This window comes from Bos taurus, chromosome 1 (genome assembly GCF_002263795.3).
Source record: "Bos taurus isolate L1 Dominette 01449 registration number 42190680 breed Hereford chromosome 1, ARS-UCD2.0, whole genome shotgun sequence".
In the NCBI taxonomy this organism is placed as follows: domain Eukaryota; kingdom Metazoa; phylum Chordata; class Mammalia; order Artiodactyla; family Bovidae; genus Bos; species Bos taurus.
This window is the reverse complement of record NC_037328.1, coordinates 56,705,002-56,732,053: the sequence shown is the minus strand read 5'-3', so window position 1 is coordinate 56,732,053 and position 27,052 is coordinate 56,705,002. Positions and strand designations below refer to the sequence as shown.

The 27,052-nt window shown below is 39.8% G+C and overlaps 1 protein-coding gene across 14 annotated transcripts in view; it reads right to left on the bottom strand.

Annotated features, from left to right (window-relative positions):
• Positions 1–3,564: 3,564 nt before the first annotated feature.
• Positions 3,565–27,052, bottom strand: part of PHLDB2 (pleckstrin homology like domain family B member 2) — a 241,811-nt gene continuing 218,323 nt past the window's right edge. For 8 of the 14 annotated variants that reach the window (XM_015471035.3, XM_015471043.3, XM_015471050.3 and 5 more), the window contains 7 exons: positions 25,184–25,219; positions 23,359–23,566; positions 13,608–13,698; positions 12,293–12,439; positions 10,153–10,372; positions 5,939–6,024; positions 3,565–5,385 (listed from right to left, as the gene is read on the bottom strand). In XM_015471035.3, the coding sequence (XP_015326521.1) occupies positions 5,245–5,385; positions 5,939–6,024; positions 10,153–10,372; positions 12,293–12,439; positions 13,608–13,698; positions 23,359–23,566; positions 25,184–25,219 (929 nt within the window). In that variant the 3' untranslated portion in view covers positions 3,565–5,244. The remainder of the gene's footprint in view (positions 5,386–5,938; positions 6,025–10,152; positions 10,373–12,292; positions 12,440–13,607; positions 13,699–23,358; positions 23,567–25,183; positions 25,220–27,052) is intronic. The other 6 variants (XM_005201281.5, XM_015471046.3, XM_059876860.1 and 3 more) reach the window with 2 other exon arrangements.

Genomic DNA, 27,052 nt, shown 5'->3' with positions numbered 1-27,052 from the left:
ACCGAAATCAGATTGATTATATTCTTTGCAGCTGAAGATGGAAAAGCTCTATACAGTCAGCAAAAACAAGACCAGGAGCTGACTGTGGCTCAGATCATGAACTCCTTATTGCCAAATTCAGACTTACATTGAAGAAAGTAGGGAAAACCACTAGACCATTCAGGTATGACCTAAATCAAATCCCTTATGATTATACAGTGGAAGTGAGAAGTAGATTTAAGGGCCTAGATGTGATAGATAGAGTGTGCCTGATGAACTATGGACGGAGGTTCGTGACATTGTACAGGAGACAGGGATCAAGACATCCCCATGGAAAAGAAATGCAAAAAGGAAAACGGCTGTCTGGGGAGGCCTTACAAATAGCTGTGAAAAGAAGAGAAGGGAAAAGCAAAGGAGCAAAGGAAAGATACAAACATCTGAATGCAGAGTTCCAAAGAAAAGCAAGAAGAGATAAGAAAGCCTTCTTCAGCAATCAATGCAAAGAAATAGAGGAAAACAACAGAATGGGAAAGACTAGGGATCTCTTCAAGAAAATCAGAGATACCAAAGGAACATTTCATGCAAAGATGGGCTCGATAAAGGACAGAAATGGTATGGACCTAACAGAAGCAGAAGATATTAAGAAGAGATGGCAAAAATACACAGAAGAACTGTACAAAATAGATCTTCACGACCCGGATAATCACGATGGTGTGATCACTCACCTAGAGCTAGACATCCTGGAATGTGAAGTCAAGTGGGCCTTAGAAAGCATCACTACGAACAAAGCTAGTGGAGGTGATGGAATTCCAGTTAAGCTATTCCAAATCCTGAAAGATGATGCTGTGAAAGTGCTGCACTCAATATGCCAGCACATTTGGAAAACTCAGCAGTGGCCACAGGACTGGAAAGGTCAGTTTTCATTCCAATCCCAAAGTAAGGCAATGCCAAAGAATGCTCAAACTACCGCACAATTGCACTCATCTCACATGCTAGTAAAGTAATGCTCAAAATTCTCCAAGCCAGGCTTCAGCAATATGTGAACCGTGAACTTCCTAATGTTCAAGCTGGTTTTAGAAAAGGCAGAGGAACCAGAGATCAAATTGCCAACATCCACTGGATCATGGAAAAAGCAAGAGAGTTCCAGAAAAGCATCTATTTCTGCTTTATTGACCATGCCAAAGCCTTTGACTGTGTGGATCACAATAAATTGTGGAAAATTCTGAAAGAGATGGGAATACCAGACCACCTGATCTACCTCTTGAGAAATTTGTATGCAGGTCAGGAAGCAACAGTTAGAACTGGACATGGAACAACAGACTGGTTCCAAATAGGAAAAGGAGTTCGTCAAGGCTGTATATTGTCACCCTGTTTACTTAACTTACATGCAGAGTACATCATGAGAAACGCTGGACTGGAAGAAACACAAGCTGGAATCAAGATTGCCAGGAGAAATATCAATAACCTCGGATATGCAGATGACACCACCCTTATGGCAGAAAGTGAAGAGGAACTCAAAAGCCTCTTGATGAAAGTGGAAGTGGAGAGTGAAAAAGTTGGCTTGAAGCTCAACATTCAGAAAACGAAGATCATGGCATCCGGTCCCACCACTTCATGGAAAATAGATGGGGAACAGTGGAAACAATGTCAGACTTTATTTTCCTGGGCTCCAAAATCACTACAGATGGTGACTGCAGCCATGAAATTAAAAGACGCTTACTCCTTGGAAGGAAAGTTATGACCAACCTAGATAGCATATTCAAAAGCAGAGACATTACTTTGCCAACAAAGGTTCGCCTAGTCAAGGCTATGGTTTTTCCTATGGTCATGTATGGATGTGAGAGTTGGACTGTGAAGAAGGCTGAGTGCTGAAGAATTTGATGCTTTTGAACTGTGGTGTTGGAGAAGACTCTTGAGAGTCCCTTGGACTGCAAGGAGATCCAACCAGTTCATTCTGAAGGAGATCAGCCCTGGGATTTCTTTGGAAGGAATGATGCTAAAGCTGAAACTCCAATACTTTGGCCACCTCATGCAAGGAGTTGACTCATTGGAAAAGACTCTGATGCTGGGAGGGATTGGGGGCAAGAGGAGAAGGGGATGACAGAGGATGAGATGGCTGGATGGCATTGCTGACTCGATGGATGTGAGTCTGAGTGAACTCCGGGAATTGGTGATGGACAGGGACGCCTGGCGTGCTGTGATTCACGGGGTCCCAAAGAGTCGGACACGACTGAGCGACTGATCTGATCTGATCTGATGTTATCTGCTAGAGCAGCATTTTCAGAGGCAAACAGAAGAAAAATGGGAACGGCCAATAAAAATATGATTGAATAAATTGTGGTACAAGGGTCTCTGGATTCCAGCTCTGATGTCCTTCAAAGCAATTCTTGGAGGCCTCAAGCATCAACAAGTAAAGCCTTACCTCAGTTTTTTTGTTGTTTGTTTTCTATGCAAAAGTTACAGTGGCTGGTTTACGACTTTGAGTAAAGCCACTTAACCATATTGGTCATAAATTTTGGAGCGATGGCTGGTGCTAGAGTCAAAGGCAAAGGCTGGATACAGTGAATTCAGCTTATCTTTGGAGTTTTGAGAAACTATTCTTTAGAAGGCACCAGGGAAGTTGGACAGATGAAAGAATAGATTTCCTTGAGAGGTATAATGCCAGAAACAGAGCAAGGATAGCTGCTTGATTTAGCAACTTTCTCCAAAAGCTGCTGAGTTATTTCTCTGGCTCTCCATTAAGCTTGTCGTAGACTCCAAAGGGGCTAAAATCACTAAGGTGACGCACATCACTTCAGCATCCATAGTATCTTAACAGCAAACACTTCTTACTGTGGTTTTGGATAATCCAAATATTCTCAGTCATTCCTGTCCCTATTCTCTCCCTTTATTTTTACATGTCTCTGGCATTTTATGTGAAGCAAAACAAATAAAATTTTACTTGTTCACATACTGGGAAAGGCACTACACACACACACACACACACACAACCCCAGAGAAACCCACGAACCCATGAATCATTTTCTCCATCCACCTTCATCAATTTAACACATCAGCAAAAATTGTGACTGGAGTCAAGTGAAGATGCTTTTACTGACGGTGATGGGCTTGAAGCAGACAATGTTGTTTCCATTGACCTACTATCAATGTTGCCTTCATTAACATGTGTGAAAGGACATGCTGTTGAGGGCAGTTTTTCTCTGAAACCTGCTGCCTTAGTTCAGGGAGACAAATGTGGTCCCCACTAAGTAAAGCCTTAGAGCTTTAACTTCACACCTGTGTGATTTTTTCCCCATCAGAGAGAAAGATAGGTAAATGCACTCTTTCAATCCCCAGTAATAATTGCATCGATGCAATTAGACATAAAGATGCCAGATTTCTCAGGGGTATCTCATTTTGTTAGCAACAGGAATGTGACCAGAGACATATCTGATTATTTCAGTTTATAAACTACAAGTCACAATGTTAGCTAGCACACAAACTTTATGTACACTCTACAGTTGACTTCTGCTGATTAATTCATCCCTTGTCATGTTACCAATGGGTAATTTCCTAATTAAAATGAATTTATTTTAGAATGTGAAATCTGATCAACATTTTAATCCAAACTCAACATATTTTGACACACATATTTGAACCATTTACTACATCGTGCAAGATAGAAAGTTGACTAGAGCATCTTTACAGTCCTATGAAGAAAGTAAAGTACAATTCAGAAAAGTTATATCTTTACATTAACCAACAAACGTTCAGCACCTGTCCTTCACTGTCTTAGATCACTACAGGGTTGAGGGGTGATCTCTGTAGAAACAGATTATGAAAATGTCTTCTGCAATTGTGATTCTGTCCTTCACTGTTCAAGTAACGTCATGTGTAATCCAGTCGCAAAATCTTATTATTGGCAACATGTATATAAACCACTGCAAATTAAAAAAAAAAATTGTACCCAGTCAGGCCTGACAAATTTTATAGACACTTCTAATCTAAGCATTTCATTTTTACTAGTAAGTAACATTATTATTTTCTACTTCTATTCCTTTGTCAATGAGTAGAAAGAGTACATTCATACTTACAAACACACACAACATGATAAACCAGGATAAATGGCATTTGAAAAACTGTTACAAAAGGACTTGCCTGAAGTCATTTCATTCAATACAAATTAATTGAACTCTAAAAAACAAAAGCTAACTGTAAAGAAAAAACATCATAAAACAGTACATTACAGAGAACATTAAGGTGAACTTCCTGTGCCTCTGAATAGAACTACAATACTTTGGAAAATAAGTATTCTAATTGGTCTGTTCTTTGGTGAAAACAGAGCTCTATTTCATAGTTATATCACGTGAGGCTGCGGTTAACACGTGTACTCCACAACAAAGAGAAGTTGGACAATCTAAAGGAAATCAGTTACTGTTGCCTTTATTCTCAGCCCCGGGAATGGAGAAATCATCAGCAAAGCAGCTGAAGCTAAACATTCTCTTTATTTTAAATTGCCCAGTGTGATAGAATGTCCAAGACTGCTTCTTCCTACAACACACAGCTTTTTGTTCTTCTATTACAAAGTGTTTGCTATGTATGGACAGTAGCTTATGCTGGTGGTGACTCTTCAAAGTCAATTTCCTGGGCACTTGTTGGCAACAAAGTACCATTTTAAGATGCAGAGTGACACTAAAGGCAGTTCATCACTTGAAACTACTACTGTTCAGCAGAGGTCATGTCAAGTCTTTGGTTTTGGTGCAGTACTTAAAAATTAGGGCCAAACTCCTCCTACAACACACTCCCTTTCCAAGCCCTTATTTGTTTATATTAATATTTATAAAATAATCTTCCACAAAATACTCCTTTAAAAAAGAGCGAGTTGATTACCAGTAACGTCAATGCCGCCAATGATTTGGGTGCTAAAATAATTTCGTATTTTCCAAGTACATACAGACATTTTGTAAACCAGTTTATTTCATCAAAGTCAACAATTGATAAAAAGAGTTTATAAGAAATGTTCCTATAAGTGATGCTCTTTACCAAAAGAGTGTTTTCTTTCTCATAGGCAATTCTTTTGCTGTTTATGATCAAGCTTTGAATTATTTATGATCAAGCTCTGAATTAAAACCTCTTCTTTCTCTGTTACAAATGACTTCCTGTTAATATGAATGCAGTTCTGAGTATCCACAGTTAAAGGGACGGGTCTGTTGGGTCTGTCCACCTGGTGTTGGTATGGCTTCATTCTTGTAAGATATTGCAGTCTGCCCTGAAGTTGTGTCAGCGCTACAACAAGAAGTGAGTGTAGCCTTCTGCCCCAGTCACGATAACGTCCATCCAGATCCGCATGGCTTCTGGCGACGGGGCCACCATGTAGTAGATTCTGTCATGTGTCTTGACGCTAAAGGTAAGTAAAGGATTAGGACTCTAGAAAGAAAATCAAGAGAGGAAAAGAATGTAAACCGAATACACTGCAAATACAACATTAAATATAACACAGAGATACGTGAGGGCTTCTTCCTCGTTAAAAGTTCCAATTTATAGGAATCTATGTAGCCATTACTTTTGCTCTAATATAACCTACAGTCTTGCCCTCAACACCTTTCTCAAGATTGACCATCTTTCTGGCCTTTTTGCACAAGAACTCTCACAGTGAGCTCACCAGTCATTTTAGCAGATACTTTGTAAAGTTCTAGCAGGGGTACCTCGCTGAGAGTGAGTGCTCCAAAAATAGCTCAATAAATACTACTCTTGCCTTACTAAGATGTTTCCTTGAAGTTTCCTCATAAGCAAGTACTAACTCCTTCTTTCACCCAACTTTTTTTTTGGCCATGCGCCATGTGGGCTCTTAGTTCCCCAACCAGGAATCAAACCGGCTTGCCCTGCAGTAGAATCATGGAGTCCTAAGCACTGGACCTTTGGGAAACTCTCACCCCAACTTATGCATTCAAATCGTGGCAATCTGAAATTCACTGCTTACCTTATTAGCGTTCTTGAGGTGATCATAATATACTTCTTCAATGGCTTGAAAGTATATTACTCCTTTTAATTTAGCTTCATGCTTGTCTGCAATGGCAGATGAGTGTTAAAATAAATACTTTATCACCACTGATGAACAGAAAAAATCACAACTTCATTATAACCATCATTAAAATATTTATCTAGCATTTAAACCATGACAATATTGTAGTTTCCAATTAAAATAAATGAATTAAAAAATTTATCTAGCATTTAAATTGTCTAAGGTTAATTCAGATAACATAGGTTAGCCCCATTCCATCCTGAAAAAAGAGAAAAAAAAAAAAGTTTGGGAATTAGCAACCCTACATGAAAGGGACTAAGTAACTTTGCTCAAGGCTTTTCACTAAATTAGCAGTCAAAATATAATATAGAATATTGACTGTCAGTTTAGCACACAAAGTGTAAACACCATTAACATCAATAAAAATTATTTTCCTACATTCTCAAGACAGTAGTTGTATACTTTGGCCACCTGATGCAAAGAACTGATTCACTAGAAAAGACCCTGATGCTGGGAAAGACTGAAGGCGGGAAGAGAAGGGGACGACAGAGGATGAGATGGTTGGAAGGCATCACCAACCCAATGGACATGAGTTTGAGTAAGCTCCAGGAGTTGGTGATGGACAGGGAAGCCTGGAGTGCTGTAGTCCATAGGGTCGCAAAGAGTCAGACATGACTGAGCAACTTAACTGGAACTGTTATAAACATTTGTAATAAGTGTGCTTTTTATTTATAATTTTAAATAATATCCTACTTATGTTTCTTCCCTATCAAATTTCTTGTCTACTCTGCTTGTTTTTTTTTAACCCTGTTCCCAACAGAGCTTCATGTTAATAATTTAATGTCCTTTCAATGCAACGCTTTTCAAACTGCTTCCAAAGATTTCATCATATTTGCCATAAAAACCAAACCAAACATTAAAGAAAACAAAGCCACCAACGAAACCACCAACCAAATAACATCACTCTGTAATGACTAATAAGAACAATAAGTTCTTGAGATATTTTGTAATTTAATCTCTGCAGGGATGATAACACATGCAAGTACATTTTTAAAAAAAATCTCAAAATCATGGATGAGGAAGCAGAGAAAGAGGCTCTTATCATACACTGTTGGAGGAAATGCAAATAAGAAAGCCTCTTTTGGAAGTCAATTTGGTAAAACATACACAATGGAAAGTGCCAAAATTCTCTTACTCAGCAATTTTGCTTCTAAAACTGCATCCTAAAAGAGCTTCTTATGCATGTGTATACGTATTTGTGTTCATTAGGACCTGCGTGCTAAGTTGCTTCAGTTGTGTCCGACTCTGTGTGACCCTATGGACTGTAGCCCACCAGGCACCTCTGTCCATGGGATTCTCCAGGCAAGACACTGGAATGGGTTGCTGTGCCCTCCTCCAGGCAATCTTCCCAACCCAGGTATCAAACCAGTGTCTCTTACGTCTCCTGCATTGGCAGGCGGGTTCTTCACCGCTAGAGCCACCCACAATGCTGCAAAAGACTTGCTGGAGCCTTCACAGGGAACTGATTCAATTCTAGACCAGCCACACAATGGAATCTACACAGCCAGTGAAAAGACCAAGGTAAATATGCAAGCGCTCAAGAGAAAAACCTTGAAATATTATGAGAAGAAAGGTATGAACAGGGTGAATAATTTGGTCCTAAATGGATTAAAGAAGAAACAATACCTATGTACATTGAACCATATAGAAAAGGCATGGAGAAAATCTGAAAGGATATTTCATGCTTAACGGTGTTAGAAAAGGTCAGAACTTTTTTCATGGGACAGAGACTTAAATTATTTAGACTAAGTTGCATTTTGAAGTTTTTATTAAAATGAGAGTCCTTGCCCCCCCCAACTCCCATAACAACAGTAAAAAGCAAATTTGAAAAATATCAGCCCTGATAAGTTCAGCAGAAAATAAACCTATATAATTGCATTTAACTTAGCATTTTTTTAAACTTATTTGAGCATGGACCATATTTTTGTGTTTATTTTTGCTCTTCCTAGGGAAACACTTTTAATTAATACCATGTTCAGTGGGTTTCCATCAGTTTCTGTGAAAGAAAAGGTCAGTGTGTTTCTCAAACATTTGATGGAAAAGATCCTGCAATAATTCATTCACCAGAAAACAATAATACTCTGTTTTCTGGAAATGGATATAAAATAAAATCTGAAGATAAAAGTAAACCTTGTCAGTGTTTCAAAGCAGGCAGAAAACTGGGGGAAGAAAACGTTTGTTTGTAGGGCACATCAGTAAGAACGAAAAATACAAGGCTCTTGTAAATTGATGAGATAATTCTAGTATTCCTTCTCAAAAGCATTATCCTAGCAATTTACAGACATATTTTCTGTGCCTCAGGTTTGTTTAGAGACTCTTCTAAAGTTGCTCAGTTACTGTGTGGGAGGCCGAGCACAGGGGCCTGCTCCACAGGGAGACCTACGAGTTTGGCTTAGGCCCTACACACATGCCGTGTTCATTTACCAAGCTGACTTTTACCAAGCTGACTAGCTTGCTGACATGGGATTTGATCCCGTGGCGCCTATGGGAAAGGTCCAGCCTGAACTACATCTGCAGGACAAGCCTGCTGGCTCATCTAATCCTGTGCTTGGTGGTGTCTGGGAAAGAGTTGGGGTGGGGAGGGTGGGAGCAGGGAAGCTGATGATGGCAGCAAACAGAGCCAAATGGGCAGCGTTTCGTTTGCCAAACTAGGTCTCACCAGTCAGTTGTACAATCTGTAAATATTAAACAGCTGAATTAAATATAATTTTTGTCTGTTTTAGGTATTAGGGTTCTGAGTTAATTGTTCATATACCAAAATATTTTGGTACTTAAAAAAAAAATTGAAAACTGGTCACTAAGAAGTTCAAATTTGAAAAACACATTTACATGGGCCAGAAAGAAGCACTGAACCTCTCACCTGTCAGACCAAAGAAAGAATGAAATAAGGCTCCTAGAAAAAAGGAGCAGACATGAGCAAAGCTGTTTTATTTGAATTATTTTAAAATTCTGGCTAAGGTTGTCAGTGGAGACTAGCACACAGCAAAACTTCTTTATGCATTTTGCAGACACTGAATTGGCATTTCTTATTACATAGGCATCTCTTCTATTGTATTAACTGAAGATCTTGTCTTTGGATTCTTATAAAACCCAAAGTCAGAAAGCCCCAAAGAGGTAACCAGTCAGTGAGTTAGGCCATTTGCTCTCCACCGTAGCAACTCGAGCCCCACACAAAGAGCCCCCAACTTAAAGGCATGTACCCTGCCCACCCTTCACTCTGGGATTCTGGGACTCCATAGCCAGAAGTTCTTTTCTTTCACATGCTTCTTGGTTTCTCACACCTTTCTTCATAAACATACCTGACCACACCCTACAGATTAAATGACTGGACTGTTTTTTTTAATTTATTACTTGCTACACTTTGTAACAATTCCCAACAATGCTCATAAATGCTGGAACTATCACCCCAAGGCAGGGTGTCTTTATAACCTCGAGTCTGACACTACTCTTATTCAGCAGCTGAAAAGAGAGTACAGCTATACTTGTGCAGCTAATGGGCATATTTCATATGAAATCTATGTGTAAATAAGGGGGTTCTTAATAAGTACACTGGTTACACAAATATTCCTGTATTCATAGAGGATTCAGTAGGGTACAAGTCTCATAATCATTTAAAGAACCCCAAAATATTCCGGTATTTACTGGAAATTTACCCAGTAAATACTTAACTTATTCAATAGTTCACTGAGGAGCTTTTCACTGCTGAAATTACCATGAACTAGAGCTGAATGGCTGTCAGCTAAGCTGCCTAATTGTGTGTGACTTAAATAGGGCATATGACCATAAATAAGTAAATAGAAATCTTTTCTGATCTCATGGTTTAAAAGATAATATTTTGGTCTAAAAAATACATTCCACTTAATATTTATTTGGTTTATTTCAGAACCAGAACAAACTGACTCACACTTTTTAAAAATGTAATTTTTATTATTTCTAGAGGAAATTCGTAAATACTGGACCATATGATCTGAATACAATATACATCTATCAAGCTAATATTGCCATTAATCTATTACTTTTCACTTTACTTATTTATTCTGAATTTTATTGCTTTTGTTCTTTAACAGAAAATTCCTGATTTGAATATCACTTGGATTTTTTTTATGACCCACCTGCATAATAAGAGAAGGTGCGCTTGTTCCGATCAAAAACAAACCAACGTTTTTTCCAGGTTTTAATTTTTCCACCCATTTTGATGAGGAATCCTCTGCAGGTCTTCTCTGTGATTGACACATGATAACACGTATCGATATTGTGGCCAGCAGTCTCTACGTGGCTCCGCAAATCAAAGTCTTCCTTCCGCACAGGCAGATAGCGGGTCAGAGGTCGAGCCTGGAAATGCACAAGCCCATCTAATCTATAGCTCTTTGTTTGGTTTTAGGTCACAGATGTTTATGAACTGAAAAGCCTAAGTGTTCGAACGTCCATGCAATTATGAGAACTTAAACACTGTCATTTGGAATCTAAAAAGTGGATGGCATTTAAAAAAAAATGCTATGGTATGGGGAGGAGGGGGATGTGAATAAATTCAGGCCAACAGATTCTGTTCCTTGAAAAGGCCAGATAAGAAAATGGAAACATGTCATTTACCTTAGTTTTAAAAGAGGTACTCAGCACTTAAAACAGGGAAGGGATTTCCCTGGCGGTCCAGTGGTTAAGACTCCATACTTCCAACACAGGGGACATGGGTTTGATGCCGGGTCAGGGAACTAAGATTCCATATGCCGCTTGGCACGGCCGATAACAAGACAAAAACATAAGGAAATAAGGCATGAAGTTCTCTCGGCTGCTTCTTGCAGATGAGGGCTCCTCCACTGTAACGTTCCCAGTTCTCCCTGCCACAACCTCAACAACAGTTCTCCTTATATAACCTCAGACATGATGTAACTGACTGAACGTCATTTAGTAAGTACAGCCCCCACTAGATACCCCAAGCATATATGTATGTACATGCTGATTTACGTATAATCTCTGATAGAAACTGAAGGCAGAGGTGTTTTGAAAGGCAAAGTTAAAATAAGGTAAGAATGTGGAATGAAAGCTGTAGCCAATGAGTTGTCCGGGACCAGACACTGAAGAGGTGTACGTTGATGTCTTTAAGTTTACCACAGCTGGAGCAGAGGTTCGTCTAGTCTAGGAAGTGCATGTCACCATTTCTAAAACGGTATTGTATTTTATGCTGTTAACTACCCCACCCCTTTGTCCTGGGGGAATATAACCTAATCATATACTTGGAAACAAAACTAATCACTGAGATTAAAATAGAATTGTGCCTTTGGTTTGGCTTCAGATACCAAATAGTCATGGATGACCTTTCCGGCAAATCAAAATGTGACAGAGGTTTGGCATAATGAAATAAAACGAACACGTTTTACTTGGATTTTTCCTTTATTTTGCCTTTGATTCTGTGGTACTCTGACTCTAGACAGGTGCCACAGATTAAGGCAAATCTCTCACTGCTGAACTTCAAACTGCCAGCAACTGGAAGGAATAAGGGAACTGGTACCTTTTATCTTTAAATCTAGTAAGCCTTGGTAAAGCTGACTTGATCTTTAAATTACATGGTACTTAAAATTTTACTCTAGTTTCTCAGGAAACATACATTATGTAAGCAGTTCTAGTAACAAGACCAAACTCCAGGATGACTGAGATAGGAAGTTAAACAAAGTGATGGTTCTCCTGAGTTCAGCAATCCTGGGCCCATGTGTGTGGACTGGCAGCACTGTGACAACACAGTGTGGTCAGGAAAATAATTCAAAATATTAATTATTAATTAAATTCCACCATTAAAATTAATTTAAAATTAATTCCACCATAAATATTAATTCCACCAGCAAGGAACTGGGCTGGTTATTCTGTGCTGGAGTGTCTGCTTCCAAAAGATGACATAATAGAATCTCTTCTTCTCAACTCAGTTTGGGTGTTGTATTTGTTTCTAGAAACGAATCTAGCCGAACTTTCAAAGTTGCTCAAAAAAAAAAAATTCTCCTTTTTAAATATACTCCAAAAAATGGGTTCCCATGAAAATGTTCCATGCTTAATTAAAGAAAAATGTCATTTTGTTAGTTGTCCCCAATGAGTTTTGAAATAAATACACTTTTTTTTGGCCCAATAACATCTTTCTCTTGGCCATTACAAGCCAAGGGCTAATGGGCAGCACAGCCACAGGCATCCTGACACAGCATGACCGTCTTCTAAAAAATTACCACCAGGGGGCAACCTACGCCAGCCCATCCAGATTGACCGACCCACCTGTGCCCTTTGTTTCTCCCTTATTTTTACTTCCTTTTCAATTAACTTCTGCCTCTGGCTAGTTTCTTCTTGCAACCGTTTTTCCAGGAGTTCTCGACGTCGTTTTTCTTCTTCCAGAGCGCGTTTCTTGGCTTCCATTTCTCGTTCCTAAGTATCATCATGCAGAAGAAAATTTCAGACATACTGGTTATACTTGAATAATTCCAATGCATATATATATAAATCTCACTAGGCAATTCCTAATTTTATAGCTGAGGTTCTTACAGTGTATAACCAAGAGTAAAATATCCATAATCATCGCTCACAGAGCTTTCAAATCATTCTGTGCAGAAATGCAGCCACTACATAAAGTTAACAATGGAATATTAAGTGAAACCCAGCTTGTGACTCTGTTCAGTCCTTTCATACTAATGACCCAAACTCTCCATTTTTAATATAAAAAGGTTAATTGTGACCCAACACTAGTCACAGCTTTTAGCCTTTCTTTGATGGTGTGGGTTCTTCCAATTCCTGTTGTTGCTCTGTGGCTTCCTGGCTGAAGGTCGCAGAGGAAGCAGTGGGGAAGTCAGAGGAGGAAAGGAGGTGCCCTTTCAGGCAGGATGCAAAGGAATCTGGGGGATTCCTAAGGAAGTGCAGATTCTGGCTTGAAATATAGTCATAATAATGTGGGAGTTTTAATATTATAATAGTGTCCTTACCATGAACTGGCAAGGCAGGGAGAACGTGTAAAGACCTGCCATTTCTCCTTTGCCCCGGCAGGCAAACAAATGGGCCATTGAGAGGAAAATGTAATACAAAGAATTCACTATGCCCATGCTATATACATTTTACATTTTAAAAAATGGTACTGCAGTAAAGAGTGGTAGAGAACACCTCTCCTACACTCTCACTTTTTAGAAAAGAAAATGAGGCCAGTGGGATTTCCCTACTGGTCCAGTGGTTAGTAATCTGTGCGTTCACTTTGAGGGCCCAGGTTCAATTCTGGTCAGGGAACTAAGACTCCAAAAGCCATTTGTGCGTGCAGGCAGTCGTGCTGGACTCTGCGATCCCATGGACTGTAGTCTACCAGGTTCTTCTCTCCATGGAATTTTTCAGTCAAGAACACTGAAGTGGGTTGCCATTTCCTTCTCCCAAAAGCCATTTGGTGTGGCCAAAAAATAAAAAAGAATAAAAAGAAAATAAGGTCAAGAAAGGTAGAGTGACTATTCCAAGGTCCCACTGCTTATTGAGACCTGAAGACAGTTTTCCAGCGTCAAGTGCAGGGCATCTTGAACCGCCACATCACTGGCCTCTGGCATAAAGATCTTAGGCCTACCCTGGATTCAAGCAGCCTTGTCTTCTCTGCATGAGCCTGCTTCAACAGTCTCTCCATTTCCTCTATTCGGGCAATATTTGAAGTGCTGGCACTGAAGAAAACACAAAAGCCTTTTAAGAATACTGCTTCATACTGATGTCTCATCAGATGCACACACACACACACACCAAGATCCAATATGAAATGATGTTGCTTACAAGAATCACTGGTCTGATGAGGCAAGTCACTTCAACTCTAACAACTCTAGGTGAAAGTAACTTAACTCAGTTTAGAAGACAAAATACTGGCAAGGGAAATACCACCACACAAAGTGCTCTACTCATAAGGCAAAACCAAATCCTACAAAGTGTGTTCCCAATATGTTTCCTCCAAAGTTTAGACATTCTGGCCCGTGGGAGGCCTTCTCATTAGTTTAACTAGTCAGAGATGCCAGACCAACAAAACTATCACCAGATTCTACGTAGATGACCCCTAAGTCTGGCAGTCACTTGATTTGGTTTGGGATCATGTGTCACCAGCTACTTTCTTGCTATACCTTCATGCTTCTGGACATTTTATTTCTTATATGGTGATTTAAGATGGTCAATTAAAAAATGACTTCTCTTACGGGTGCAATAGAAGGGTGGTGGCCAGTTGTGTGAATAAAGCCCATACCACCATACCAATGAGGAAACTGCATTCAAGGTTTCAGAGCTTTAAAAGTCATGTCTCTTTAGAAAGACATCACATAAGTGAAGGAAAAAACCAAAAGAGAAAGAGAAGAACTTGGGAATGTTTACCATTAAACAAAATACTTTACTTTTTACTTGTTCACATTTTGACTATTCTGGGAAAAAAAGGTGGTGGTCTAAGTCAAAACTTATTTACTCTGATGTTCTGGTCATGAAGAACCAGTGCTGTTTCTTACGCATGTAAACTTACTTGCACAGTCACTTAAATATGTTTTCTTTAAAAAAAAATTTTTTTTTTAATTTATTTATTTGGCTGCACTGGGTCTTAGTTGTGGTATGTGGGATCTAGATCTCTGACCAGGGATTGAATCCTGGCCCCCGGCACTGGAGCACAGGCTTAGCCACTGAACCACCAGGGAAGTCCCAAATATGCTTTCTTTTCTAGACTCTCTTGGGTACAGAGAGGTTTTTGTGCCTGTATCCTCCATAACATAGAGCCTGGCACACAGTAGGGGTTCATGTTTGAAACACACATTCATATAAAATTAATTCATGTAAAAATGAATAAGATAATTGTTAGCATAATCTTCTTAAACCATATTGTTGATCAACTCAAACCCTGGATGTTTCAAACACAGTGCTAAGAGTTCTTTTGAAGAGAAATGACCACAGTAATTAAGGACATATAGTTTATCTTAAAATCAGTACTGTGCACACATGTTTATTGCAGCTTTAGTCACAAATGCCAACACTTGGAAGCAACCAAGACATCCTTTAGTAAGTAAATGAATAAATAAACCGTAGTGCATCCAGACTATGTATGGAGTCATATTTAGCACTAAAAAGAAATGAGCCATCAAGTCATGAAAAGACATGGAGGAACTATACGTGCATATTACTAAGTGAAAGAAGCCAATCTGAAGGGCTAAATATTTTATTACTCCAACTATATGACATTCAGGAAAAGAAAAAAGCTATGGAGACAGTAAAAAGATTAGTAGTTATCAGCAATTTGAAGTGGGGAAGGTAGGAAGGGAGACAAGGATGAACAGACAGGGCATAGAAGATTTTTAGAGCAATGAAAATACTGTTTGATACAATAATGATGGATACAGGATATATATTTGTCCAAACCCAAGAGTGAATCTATGTAATTAACAACTTTGGGTAATAGTGCTGTGTCAATTCGTTGCTGTGTAGGTTCGTTAATTGTAACAAATGTACCACTCTGGTGGGGGGTGTTGATAAAGGGGTAGGGTATGCATATGTGGTGGGCGTCGGTATATGGGAAATCTATGTACCTTCCTTTCAATTTTGTTGTGACTCTAAAACTGCTTTAAAAAATTACAGCTAAAAAAAAAAAAAATCAGTATTTCCAGCCCCATTACAAAATGTATCCATCAAGGAGACGGACAGCTTTAGTAATGGTGGATCCTCAGAAGCTTAACAATTAGGCTGACTTGGCAGAGTGAATGTGGGCCAATTTTTAGCCAGGTGTTTTCTCATGAGAAAGATAGGAATAAGGCATATTTCCCCTCATACTTCTGTGGGCTGATGGAGGGAGGTACAGAGGCGTAAGTTCCGTTCTCTTCAACCAGCAAGAATTAAGAAAAAAACTCTTTAGGCACTTCCCTGGTGGTCTAGTGGTTACGATTCCGTGCTTCCAATGCAGAGAACATGGGTGTGATCCCTGGTCACAGAACTAAAATACTATATGCCAACAGTGCAGCCTAACTGGATTTTCTGAAAACATCTCATAGAAAATGCATATTAACATTTACTACATCACATCTTCATAACTGTTAGGCACCTAAAGTCTCTCTTTTAAAAAATTACATTTTAAAAGTTACTTAAAAATTTTTTTTTAAATTTTGGCTGTGCTGGGTCTTTGCTGCTGCACACGGGCTAACATGCCTGTGGCACACAGAGCCTCAGTTCCTCAAGCAGGGATTGAACCTGCGTCCCCTGCACTGGAAGGTGGATTCTTAACCTCTGGGCCACTAGGGAAGTCCCTACTTTGGTTATTTTGTTAAAAATAATAAATTTTTATCCATGGACACCTACTTGTTCTCTATAGCTACATTTTTGCTATTATTGATTTTAAGATTCCACTGATATGTAAAGCACTTTTACTTAGCAAAACTTTAAATGCTGCTCTATGATACTGCTACTCTCTCTGATACGCTGTGGGGAGGGGGCAGAACTGTACCTGCAGTGAGAAGCAGATGCAATCGCGGTAGGAATTTAGGGTGAAGTCTAGACTTGTCAGTATCAGGGCATGGAACAAATGAAATGTAATTTGGCTAGCACCTTGCATGCCAAGGGAGAGCCTGAAGTCGCTGAAGATACACTTTTAATGTATTACCTGGAGCACCAGACACTCATCATTGGTTTCTCCAGCCCATCCAAATTACAAGAGGAGTCATGCTTCCTCCCATTGCTTCAACTTCTGACCTTCTTCAGAAGGCAGGCACATTTCTGATCTCATATAGGATTACTGTATGATACCAAATAATATGAAATCACTTGGCCATTTATGGAGAAAAGATGACTTTCTCTACTTGGCCATGTTCTATTTTATCAACTGAAGATTATTTGTCTTATGTGACCAACTTTGGTAAAAACCCACAGTCATAAAGAAAAATGAAACTTTTTCAAGGGTAAAGGAATCTAAATAGCAGATTTAGTTTTCAGTGCTGAATAATACCTTTCAGCAAAATCTGAATTTGCTTTCTAGAATATTCACTTTAGAGGTAAAGACAAAAACAGAAAAAGGGAGAAAAAACAAGGAAACAAGAACATCATCATACAACAAATAAATAAAACAAAACAGAAAACAAACAAAATTTTCCATACAAAAGAAAAGTTTTCCAAGGCTGCCTTCAATGCACCCATGCTGCCACTAAATGAAGAGCCAGTGCCCCAGAATATTTATTTTCAATTCATTTTCTCAATTTATTTTTTCAGGTCAAGAACACTATTACTCCTGATAAAATGTCTAATCTTTCTCTGTCCAGTAGACTACCTGGTCCCTTTGCAAGCTGTCTGCCCTCCTCTGAAATGCTCTGGTTTTCAGTATCTCTTCTGAGAGAAATCCCTAGAATAAAATGCAAATGCTTTGTTGACTACCTTGGGTAGAAAGCAGAATAAACCAAAGGGATAAGAAGTATCTGGAAGTCTGTTTGCTGCTGCTGCTAAGTTGCTTCAGTCGTGTCCGACTCTGTGCAACCCCAGAGACGGCAGTTTGAAGTATCTCTTAAAACCAAGCTCAGCCTTGGATGCCCTCAACCCTCCACCCAGTCGTGACCTCATTCCACACACACACTGGTGGTGGCTAACAGCTATCATGACATCAATTTCCTCAACATTCTCTCAAAGCATGACCACGAGGTCAGGGCTTGTTAGCAATAGCAACCATAATGTAGAATGGTAGGTAGTATTCACAACACTACACTCTATGAGCTCATTCAATAATTTTAGCAGAATACAGACCTTATGCAGAACTGACATTCAGCTGCTGTTTTTTGAGACCAAAGACCTGTTTTCTTAGCTTTATGTTTGTGTACAGCGTAATGATACTGAAAAAGTAAAAACACTGTCTGATTCCAAGAATATTCTGCTGGACACAAAGATGATGCCTCGACAAAATGTGTAAGGCAGAGGTACCCACAACTCAGAGTAAGTCTGTAATCCTACCGATGGCTTTTGTGACACAATAAACCACAAGACTAAGTTTATGATGCTAGAACTCCAGCATGGAGCTCCCTCTTTAAAACATGTATAATTTCAGGGTATTTCAACACATCATTTTTAAAAGATCTAAAAAAGAGAAAAGTTTTTTAGTTCTTTATTTCTTTTTCTGTGTATGTGGTAGTCACTCAGTTGAGTCCGACTCTGCGACTCTATGGACTGCAGCCCGCCAGGCTCCTCTGTCCATGGATATCCCAGTCAAGAATAGTGGAACGGGTTGCCGTTTCCTTTTCCAGGGGATCTTCCTGACCCGGGGGTCGAACCTGGGTCTCCTGCATTGCAGGTGGATGCTTTACCATCTGAGCCACCAGGGAAGACCTCTTTCTACCTATCTTCAAAAAGTTCCCATTAGGATGTGCTCATACTATGCATGCCAAACATCAGTTCCTTATTATCCGTTTTCCTGATGCTTATCACATTTATTTTCCTTCATAAAATGGGTACAAGCTTATCTTAGGGTAGCATGAATGTTTTTAGGTAGATGGCACACAAGAGAAATGCTTGTTTTCTCTCTCCCTCTTCCTCTTATACTAGACCTTTGCAGGCACCTCTACTTTGGCTTCAATTTTTGACATTCAGAGAATCTGATAGCACACTTAAACTAATGCTTTCTAACTGCGGTGTTGGAGAAAACTCTTGAGAGTCCCTTGGACTGCAAGGAGATCAAACCAGTCCATCCTAAAGGAGATCAGTCCTGGGTGTTCATTGGAAGGATTGATGCTGAAGCTGGCTGAAGCTGAAACTCCAATACTTTGGCCACCTGGTGCAAAGAGCCGACTCACTGGAAAAGACCCTGATGCTGGGAAAGATTGAAGGCAGGAGGGGAAGGGGATGACAGAAGACAAGATGGTTGGATGGCATCACCGACTCAATGGACATGAATTTCAGCAAGCTCCGGGAGATGGTGAAGGACAAGGAAGCCTGGTGTGCTGCAGTCCATGGGGTCACAAAGTGTTGGACATGACTGAGTGACTGAACAACAACAAATTAATAATTTCTGACCATGGTGATTGGTAATCTATGATGCTAGTAGCACTGGGTCAGTTCTCTGTGAAGTAACTATGATGCAAAGAAGTTAATACATAATATAATATAAAATCATTAATTTATATGTGGAAAAAAAAAGAAAACAAACCCTGGCGCTGGGCTGGTAAACTGGGGCAGGGAGTGGGGGGTGCTATGGAAAATGATGGTGGTCACAGGGAGCTACCTGCCAGAAATAATGTTGTCCTCTTACTATGGCACATTCAGTGGAGTCATTCCCATTTAAAGAAAATGTAGGTGGGTGAACAAAAACAGTAGATTAAGATTTTGGTGGATACTGTCCTGAAGTCTCTAGATCTAAACTTCTTGCTGTTCACTGTTTAGTCACTAAGTCGTGTCCAACTCTTTGTGACCCCATGAACTGCAGCACACCGGGCTTTTCTGTCCTTCATTATCTCTCTGAGCTTGCTCAAACTGATGTCCATTGAGTCAGTGATGCCGTCCAACCATCTCATCCTCTGTCACACCCTTCTCCTCTTGCCCTCGATCTTCCCAGCATCAGGGTCTTTTCCAGTGAATCAGTTCTTTGCATCAGGTGGCCAAAGTACTGGACTTTCAGCTCCAGCATCAGTCCTTCCTTGAATATTCAAGGTTGATTTCCTTTAGGATTGACTGGTTTGATCTTGCTGTTGAAGAGACTCTCAAGAGTCTTCTTTAGCACCACAGTTCGAAAGCATCAATTCTTTGGAGATCAGCCTTCTTTATGGTCCAACTCTCACATCCATACATGACTACTGGAAAAACCATAGCTTTGACTAGATGGACCTTTGTCAGCAAAGTGATATCTCTGCTCTTTAATAGACTGTCTAGCTTTCTCACAGCTATTCTTCCAAGAAGCAAGCATCTTGGTAAATCTGATTGAAGTGGCTCCCTTTTAGGTAACTTTCTGTACTCACTGCTATGCTGCTGTTCACCACTTTCAAATATGAGAAATGGGGTTTGAGGAGGGAATCATTTGAAGGGATGTACACATATGGATCTGAGAGTTGGACTGTGAAGAAAGCTGAGCGCTGAAGAATTGATGCTTTTGAACTGTGTTGTTGGAGAAGACTCTTGAAAGTCCCTTGGACTGCAAGGAGATCCAACCAGTCCATCCTAAAGGAGATCAGCCCTGGGATTTCTTTGGAAGGAATGATGCTGAAGGTGAAACTCCAGTACTTTGGCCACCTCATGCGAAGAGTTGACTCATTGGAAAAGACTCTGATGCTGGGAGGGATTGGGGGCAGGAGGAAAAGGGGACAACAGAGGATGAGATGGCTGGATGGCATCACCGACTCGATGGACGTGAGTTTGAGTGAACTCCGGGAGATGGTGATGGACAGGGAGGCCTGGCGTGCTGTGATTCATGGGGTCGCAAAGAGTTGGACACAACTAAGCGACTGAACTGAACTGAACACTTATTTTTAGTTTTTGGAGGGGATAAAGGGGTAGAGAGCAGAAAATGGAGCAGAAAAAAACCACCAATTTAGGAAAACATATAGAGTGTAATTATTTATTAAAGATGGCTCAAAAATAGAAAGGATAAAAAAGGCCATGCTATCAGGGGTTCACCCAGAGGAATACTGTTATAAAATATTCACAATTATTTGGGTAGGTAGTCTGATGTTTTCAAAATAACAACTTTGAAAAGTGCATAGTGCCTCAGAAACCCAGAAAGTCCCTCTGAGATCGCTATACTAGGAAATGAAATGATTGCACCGTCAACTTTTATTCCTTCCACCATTGTTATACAACAATATACAACAATAGTTGCCAAGCTACTGACTTTCGTGTCCTGTTATTCAAAAATAACACATTTAATTGGTCAATTTACTGGCATTTATGAATAATTACTCAACATTCTAGGCTTTCTGTCCTGGGAACATCAGCTCCCGCACCCCCGCACGGCTCTTGGACACCCTCGTGGAAACAGCCAGTGCCTTACGAGAATACCCAGAGCAAGAGATGGATGGTTTGGTGCCTAGTCATTCCACACACTCAAGTGTCTTTCATTTTTTAAAAAGTGAGATACTGCATTTTCCAGTATTAAAAGAAGTAAAATACTAACCCTTCTGATATTCAACAATAAGGGCAGCAAAAAATTATCTTTAGTCTTTACATATTCCTCTCCTTAAATTTAAATTAAATTTCTCATGTGACAAGGAGAAATACCTATAATTCTTATGGTTGCTTTAGTGTTTTTCCCCAAGAATTCCTTTCCTTCTCTGGTAGGATGTATGCAGTAATATCAATATTTTACCTATTATAATGCAAGAATTAAATACACTGTATTCTATATACCACAAAATGTGGCATTTATCATTTTTTTTAAATATATATATTTATTTATTTGGCTACACCAGGTCTTAGTTGTAGCACATGGAGTCTTTAGCTGTGGCATGTGGGATGTAGTTCCCTGATGCGGATAGAACCCCAGGCCTCCTGCACTGGGCATGCAGAGTCTTAGCCACTGGACCACCAGGGAAGTCCCTTTTCTTCTTTTCCTCCACTCCCCCAATTTCCTGGCTATAATATTTTGTTAGATTTGGGTCTCTCAAAATTCTTTCCATTTATGAGACACTAACCCAAAGCTAAGCATACCTTGCTGATACTGCTTCCTCTCTAACTCTGTCTCACTCCTTTTTAGGGGGGAAGGGGAGAAGCAAATGATTCAAAATTTTGTAAAGAAATTCTATATACATGATGATAATTTACCACCAAAATATTTTAAAATCTATCATCCTCTTGCACTCAAGGAAAAATACACCATTTAGCAGATTAGCAAACCAGGACCTAGAGAAATCTGTGATCCGCTTCAAGTAGCACAGTTAGCTGTCATGTAAGGCCCAGAGAGCTCCTGTCCTTAGCCTGTGACTTCACTGTAACAGAGGGAAATTTGTTTGATGGTCATCATTCAATTAGTCATTTTCACTTGAGACAATTGCTCAATGGACATTATGAAACACTGGATGTTCCTTGGGTTTAAATCATAATGGTTCTCAGCCAATTGAAACAGAACAAAAAAAGAAAAAAATCAAAATTGAAAATATGTCTACTATATCCTGAGGTATTTATTCAGCCAACACTAACTCAATGTCTACTATGTGCCAAGATTTCTGCTGAATGTGGAAACCAAAAGATAATTAGACATCCTCCTTGACATTTAGAAATGTGCCAATTAATTATTGAAGAAAAAATTTTATACTGCAATGTGATCAGTGATATGAGAAAAAAGTATCAACTTCCATGGAAACATGAAAGAAAAAACACTCTCAAAGGAGAACTTTTCATGAGTTTCCAACTTAAGTTTGAGCTTAAATGGTGAGGAGACTTTCTCCAGGCTAAAGCAGGAGGCGGTAGTTGTAATGCTAGACACACTCAAGGCTCAGTATGCACAGGTTGAGGGAATACATGAATGAAAGGAAGAACAGACTCCAGACAGTGCTGTGCTGGAGGAAAACAAAACCACTGATAATGCAACAAATTGTCAATTTATGTGGTGTAAATACTCCCAATGTGGCCAGTTTCATACTACCAACATGACATCACTGATCACAGAGTTAGGAGGAGGTGTGCACCTTTGGCTCTTGCAACTGGCTTGAGTCAACTCCAGCTCACTGTTAACTGCAGAGTAGTCTGTAAGGATTTGTGGAGTGAATGAGCATATAAATAAAAGAAACAACAGACGACATGATTCCAGGGCTAGAACCGATATGGTCAAAGGCACAGAAATCTGAGAATTCATCGCCGTCTCAATGAATAAGAAGCTCTGGGAGGTGTAGCAGGACAGCATGAATGCAGAGTTGGGCTGGATCTAGAAGGCCAGGCTCTGAGGTCTGACTTTACTTAAAAGGTAACAAGGCATCCTCCAAGCTCTTGAAGGAGCACTATAGCAAGATTTATATTTTAGATGCACCTTTGGCCATAATCCCATAAGACCACTTTTGCTTGCCTCGAAGTATGAACACAAATGTGAATGGTTAAATCTTTACAGGCAGTCCTAATGAAGTTTGGAGTCAACCAACAGAGGCAAATCTATTTTGAAGCACAGTATACATGTGAAGTCAAGTGTAAAGAAATGAAGGAGAAAATGGATTAGATGGTGTGTGACTGGCTCAAGTCACTCTGGATACAAAGAAAGTACTTTCAAAGACCACCAGGACACTCAACCCTCTTCTGTGTTGTAGCTCTCTTTGTTTCAGAAATTTGGGCTTGTACATATATACTGCCTCAGATTGATGGCGTTACTTTTTGAAACAAGCAGGTGCTTTTCCAAACCAGAAACCTTCCCCAGGAGTACATCTTACCTAGAGATATTGTCAGGTGAGCAGGCAGAGATGCTGGTCTCCATGCTGTCAGAGCTGTCTAGGCTCAGAGTATCAAAGGCCTGGTCCTTGTAGCTGTGATCTGGGTAGTGGAAACTGTTCAAGTAGACATTCGATTCAGATGCTGTGCGGTTGTAAAATTCAGAAGACTTCTGCCTTTGTCCTTCACTCATCTGTTGGTGATTATATCCTAAGGAGAGAGCCATAAATAAGTTCGTATGCCTCATTTTTTCAGTCTTAGATCTTCTAAGACTCTCAAACCAGCAACCCAAAACATCTGCCTATGAAACTGGGGCCTTGGTCTAATTTGTTTTGAAGCCAAGAAGATCAAAGAAACAGCATCATGCTCAGGGCAAGCATGAGTTTCAAAGAAGTGGACTTGTGAGTGATTTTTTTTTTTGTCAGCGATCACTTGACACTTTCCTATGCCATTTCTACATCTCAGCACAATGGAGAATAATACATCAGCACACATAGAAACCCACACACAAAACCAAAAACAGAAACATAATTCAAACCCCAAATCCTCTAACAATGGCTGAGTTTAAGCAAAGCAAGATGACTTCTTATGACAAGCGACACGAGGCTCTTAGGGTGGTCACTTCTTCAGTCGTGTTCCAGTTTCAAAGGCACTTGATCTGGTCGTAAAACAGCAAGTAAATAATCTAGGTGTAGGATCTGAGAAACTTGTATCTTACTCATATCACTAACATTTTTACTTTGGTTAATGTTTCAACTGCACATTTTTCTCATTCTTTTTTTTTTTCCTCAAATCCCCCTGTCTGCCAATTACTTATTTAAAACACTCAGAATCAACAATCCTTCCAATAGTTGTGATCAGCCTAATTAGTATATTTTTAGCTCTCTTCCTTCTTCTGCCTTAACCACCAGCCTTCAGCTAGTTGGTGATAACCGTATGGAAAAGTAGGGATCATATCCATAGGAGCAAAAGTGCCTGTATTAAGAGGGGCTTTCCTTACCCTGGTACCTGGTTAGTTGGCACACCAGCCACAGGCTTTACTTTGTGTTACTCTATGGCTTTCGTCTGGTAGCTGATTTTGGATATCACAAATCAAATTCTCTTTTAATTCTCTGTTTACCAGGTGCTCAGGAATCAGGAGTCATAGTGATAAACGAAGCCCTCAATTCATTAAAATATGTTCTTTAGCCAGTACAATAGCTCACAATCACTTTCTCCCAGATCAAATGTACTACCAGGCCTGTTAAGACTATATATTTGGACCATCTGGATTTTCCCTGTTTTCTTGTACCCTACCTACCTTTCTATGAGGTTTTTAATTAGTAATGAAATGACCAAAAAAACAGGCCAGAGGGCAAAAGAAGGCAAGTGATTCCAAACCGCTTCCTCAGCTGTTGATTAAACATTTTCATTTAAAAACAGATGCCACATCTGTGATGCTTCAACAAAACATTATAGACCTAAACTAAATCTGTAAAATGATTTGAGTTCCATGAAGGGTTTTCATGCCACTTGTATTTAGAGCAGTTTTAGATACTGAAGTTAAAATATGTTAGTTCAGGTTAACACATTTCTGGGAAAATAAGTTTCCTTAATGTAAGATGTAATCATAAATTATAAATACACACATGTATGTAAAAACTACATATCACTTTGCTAAGGAAAGATGCAAAACATAAAAGCACACCATGAGGCTTGAGAGAGAACAGCATCAGTTGTAAGGATTAATGCATAAAGCATCACAAAAGCCAGCGCATTCATAAATGTGGAGCTTGTGCCTTTTTTCAATCTTAAACATGGCAAAAAATTCATTATACAAATATTTACCTTTGACACTTGACCTTTTGGAATTACTAACTGCTCCTTTTAAATTGTTTCCAATTATTCATTATGGAAAAGGGAGGGACAAAAAATACCAGAGGTTATTTGAAAAGGTCACACATGTATCTTTCTTTACACTTTCAAAAAAGGCTTGTTGGCAAAGAGAACTTCATGCTGGCACCAATAACATGGAAGACATTTCCTTGTTTTAGTATGAAAACCAAATCCCTAAAGGACAACCCTTTAACCCTCGTGTGTCATTTAAAACACAAGAATCGGCTCCTTGGTGATGACATGTGTCACAACCTCCCTTCCCTTCAGTTTTTTCACGAGGAGGAAAAGCTAGTTCCTGTAATGCAATTATGTAAGTATGTCCTGCTCCTTAGATAGTCCAGGATTTTTTTCCCAAATGCATCGCAGAATAAGAAAATGAACTTACCACCTTCAGGGGAGGTAGACAGTAAACTAAAATGACTCCGAAGTTTCGAATGTGGGCACAAGGGGCTGCCATGCTAGTGTGCACTGTGAGGACTGCAGATGTGCATTCCCCAGGTCACCTCACTGTGTGTTTTATCTTATTTTATTTCTTTGCTCTGTGTCTCAGAGAACCTTCCATCATTTCAGTGATAGGATAACACCCTGAATTTTCAACTTAAATGAAAAAGGCTGCTGCTAACAAGTAGCTTCCATGGCAGGATATTAGTTTCCTGTGGATCTAATATGAATGGGAACATCCATCTTATGCAGCCCCTCCTTTCCTCCCCACCAGCAACACTTTACTGATCACGACAAACTCACCTGTCACCTGGCTTAGCCTCCTCCCTCCTAAGCAATTCCAAAAAAACAAGTGATCCCTGCAATTGCAAATAAGGGTATGGACCTCTCCTTTGTGATCCTGGAACTGCACCAGCATGATTCCTAGGAGCTGGTTTTGGGATCCAGGCTCTGGCCTGGCCATTTAAAGGTACAGATACTTTCAACAGAAGGATACCACAGGGGCTCAGGAGACGGAGGAGGGTTCGCTGGCAGGAGGCCCAAGGATGACTGCTGGTACAGTGAAGTAGCACCAGAAGAGGTGTGAGCCGGATTAAGCTTCCACTTAAGTGTAGGTTGGGAGAAGGCAATGGCACCCCACTCCAGTACTCTTGCCTGGAGAATCCCATGGATGGAGGAGCCTGGTAGGCTGCAGTCCATGGGGTCGCTAAGAGTCGGACATGACTGGGCGACTTCACTTTCACTTTTCACTTTCATGCATTGGAGAAGGAAATGGCAACCCACTCCAGTGTTCTTGCCTGGAGAATCCCAGGGACAGGGGAGCCTGGTGGGCTGCCATCTGTGGGGTCGCACAGAGTCGGACACGACTGAAGTGACTTAGCAGCAGCAGCAGCAGTAAGTGTAGGTTATCAGGGAGGGGGCCATATATGTCCTGTTCAGCACAGAATCCCATTTGTTTAGTACTCAGATGTCACAATATAAAAGGTCACTGAGTGAATTCATAAATTTCAAATATACTAGTGACTAAATAAGGAAGTGGAATGCATCTACTGTTTCAGGTGGGGCAAAGTAAGCGGATTGGGGGAAAATGATACTTTCCTAAATCCCTGAGAGTGCTTGGTTTTTGTTTTTCTTTTTAAATTATGTGGCAAGAATAATATTCAGCAGTGGGACAACATCTAAAGAGTAAAAAGGCCTTGTAAATACTCTAAAAATCTTTCTTGACTGGACAGGAATGTCTGTTTGAATTGGGTATTTTACAAAGTTTATAAAGTAAGACCTGTAATATCTGAGGCTGGTCACTAAGCATAGCACATACATGGAACCCAAATCAACTCAACATTCTTCACTGTCCCACAAGAGCCAATAGGTTGGATGTGC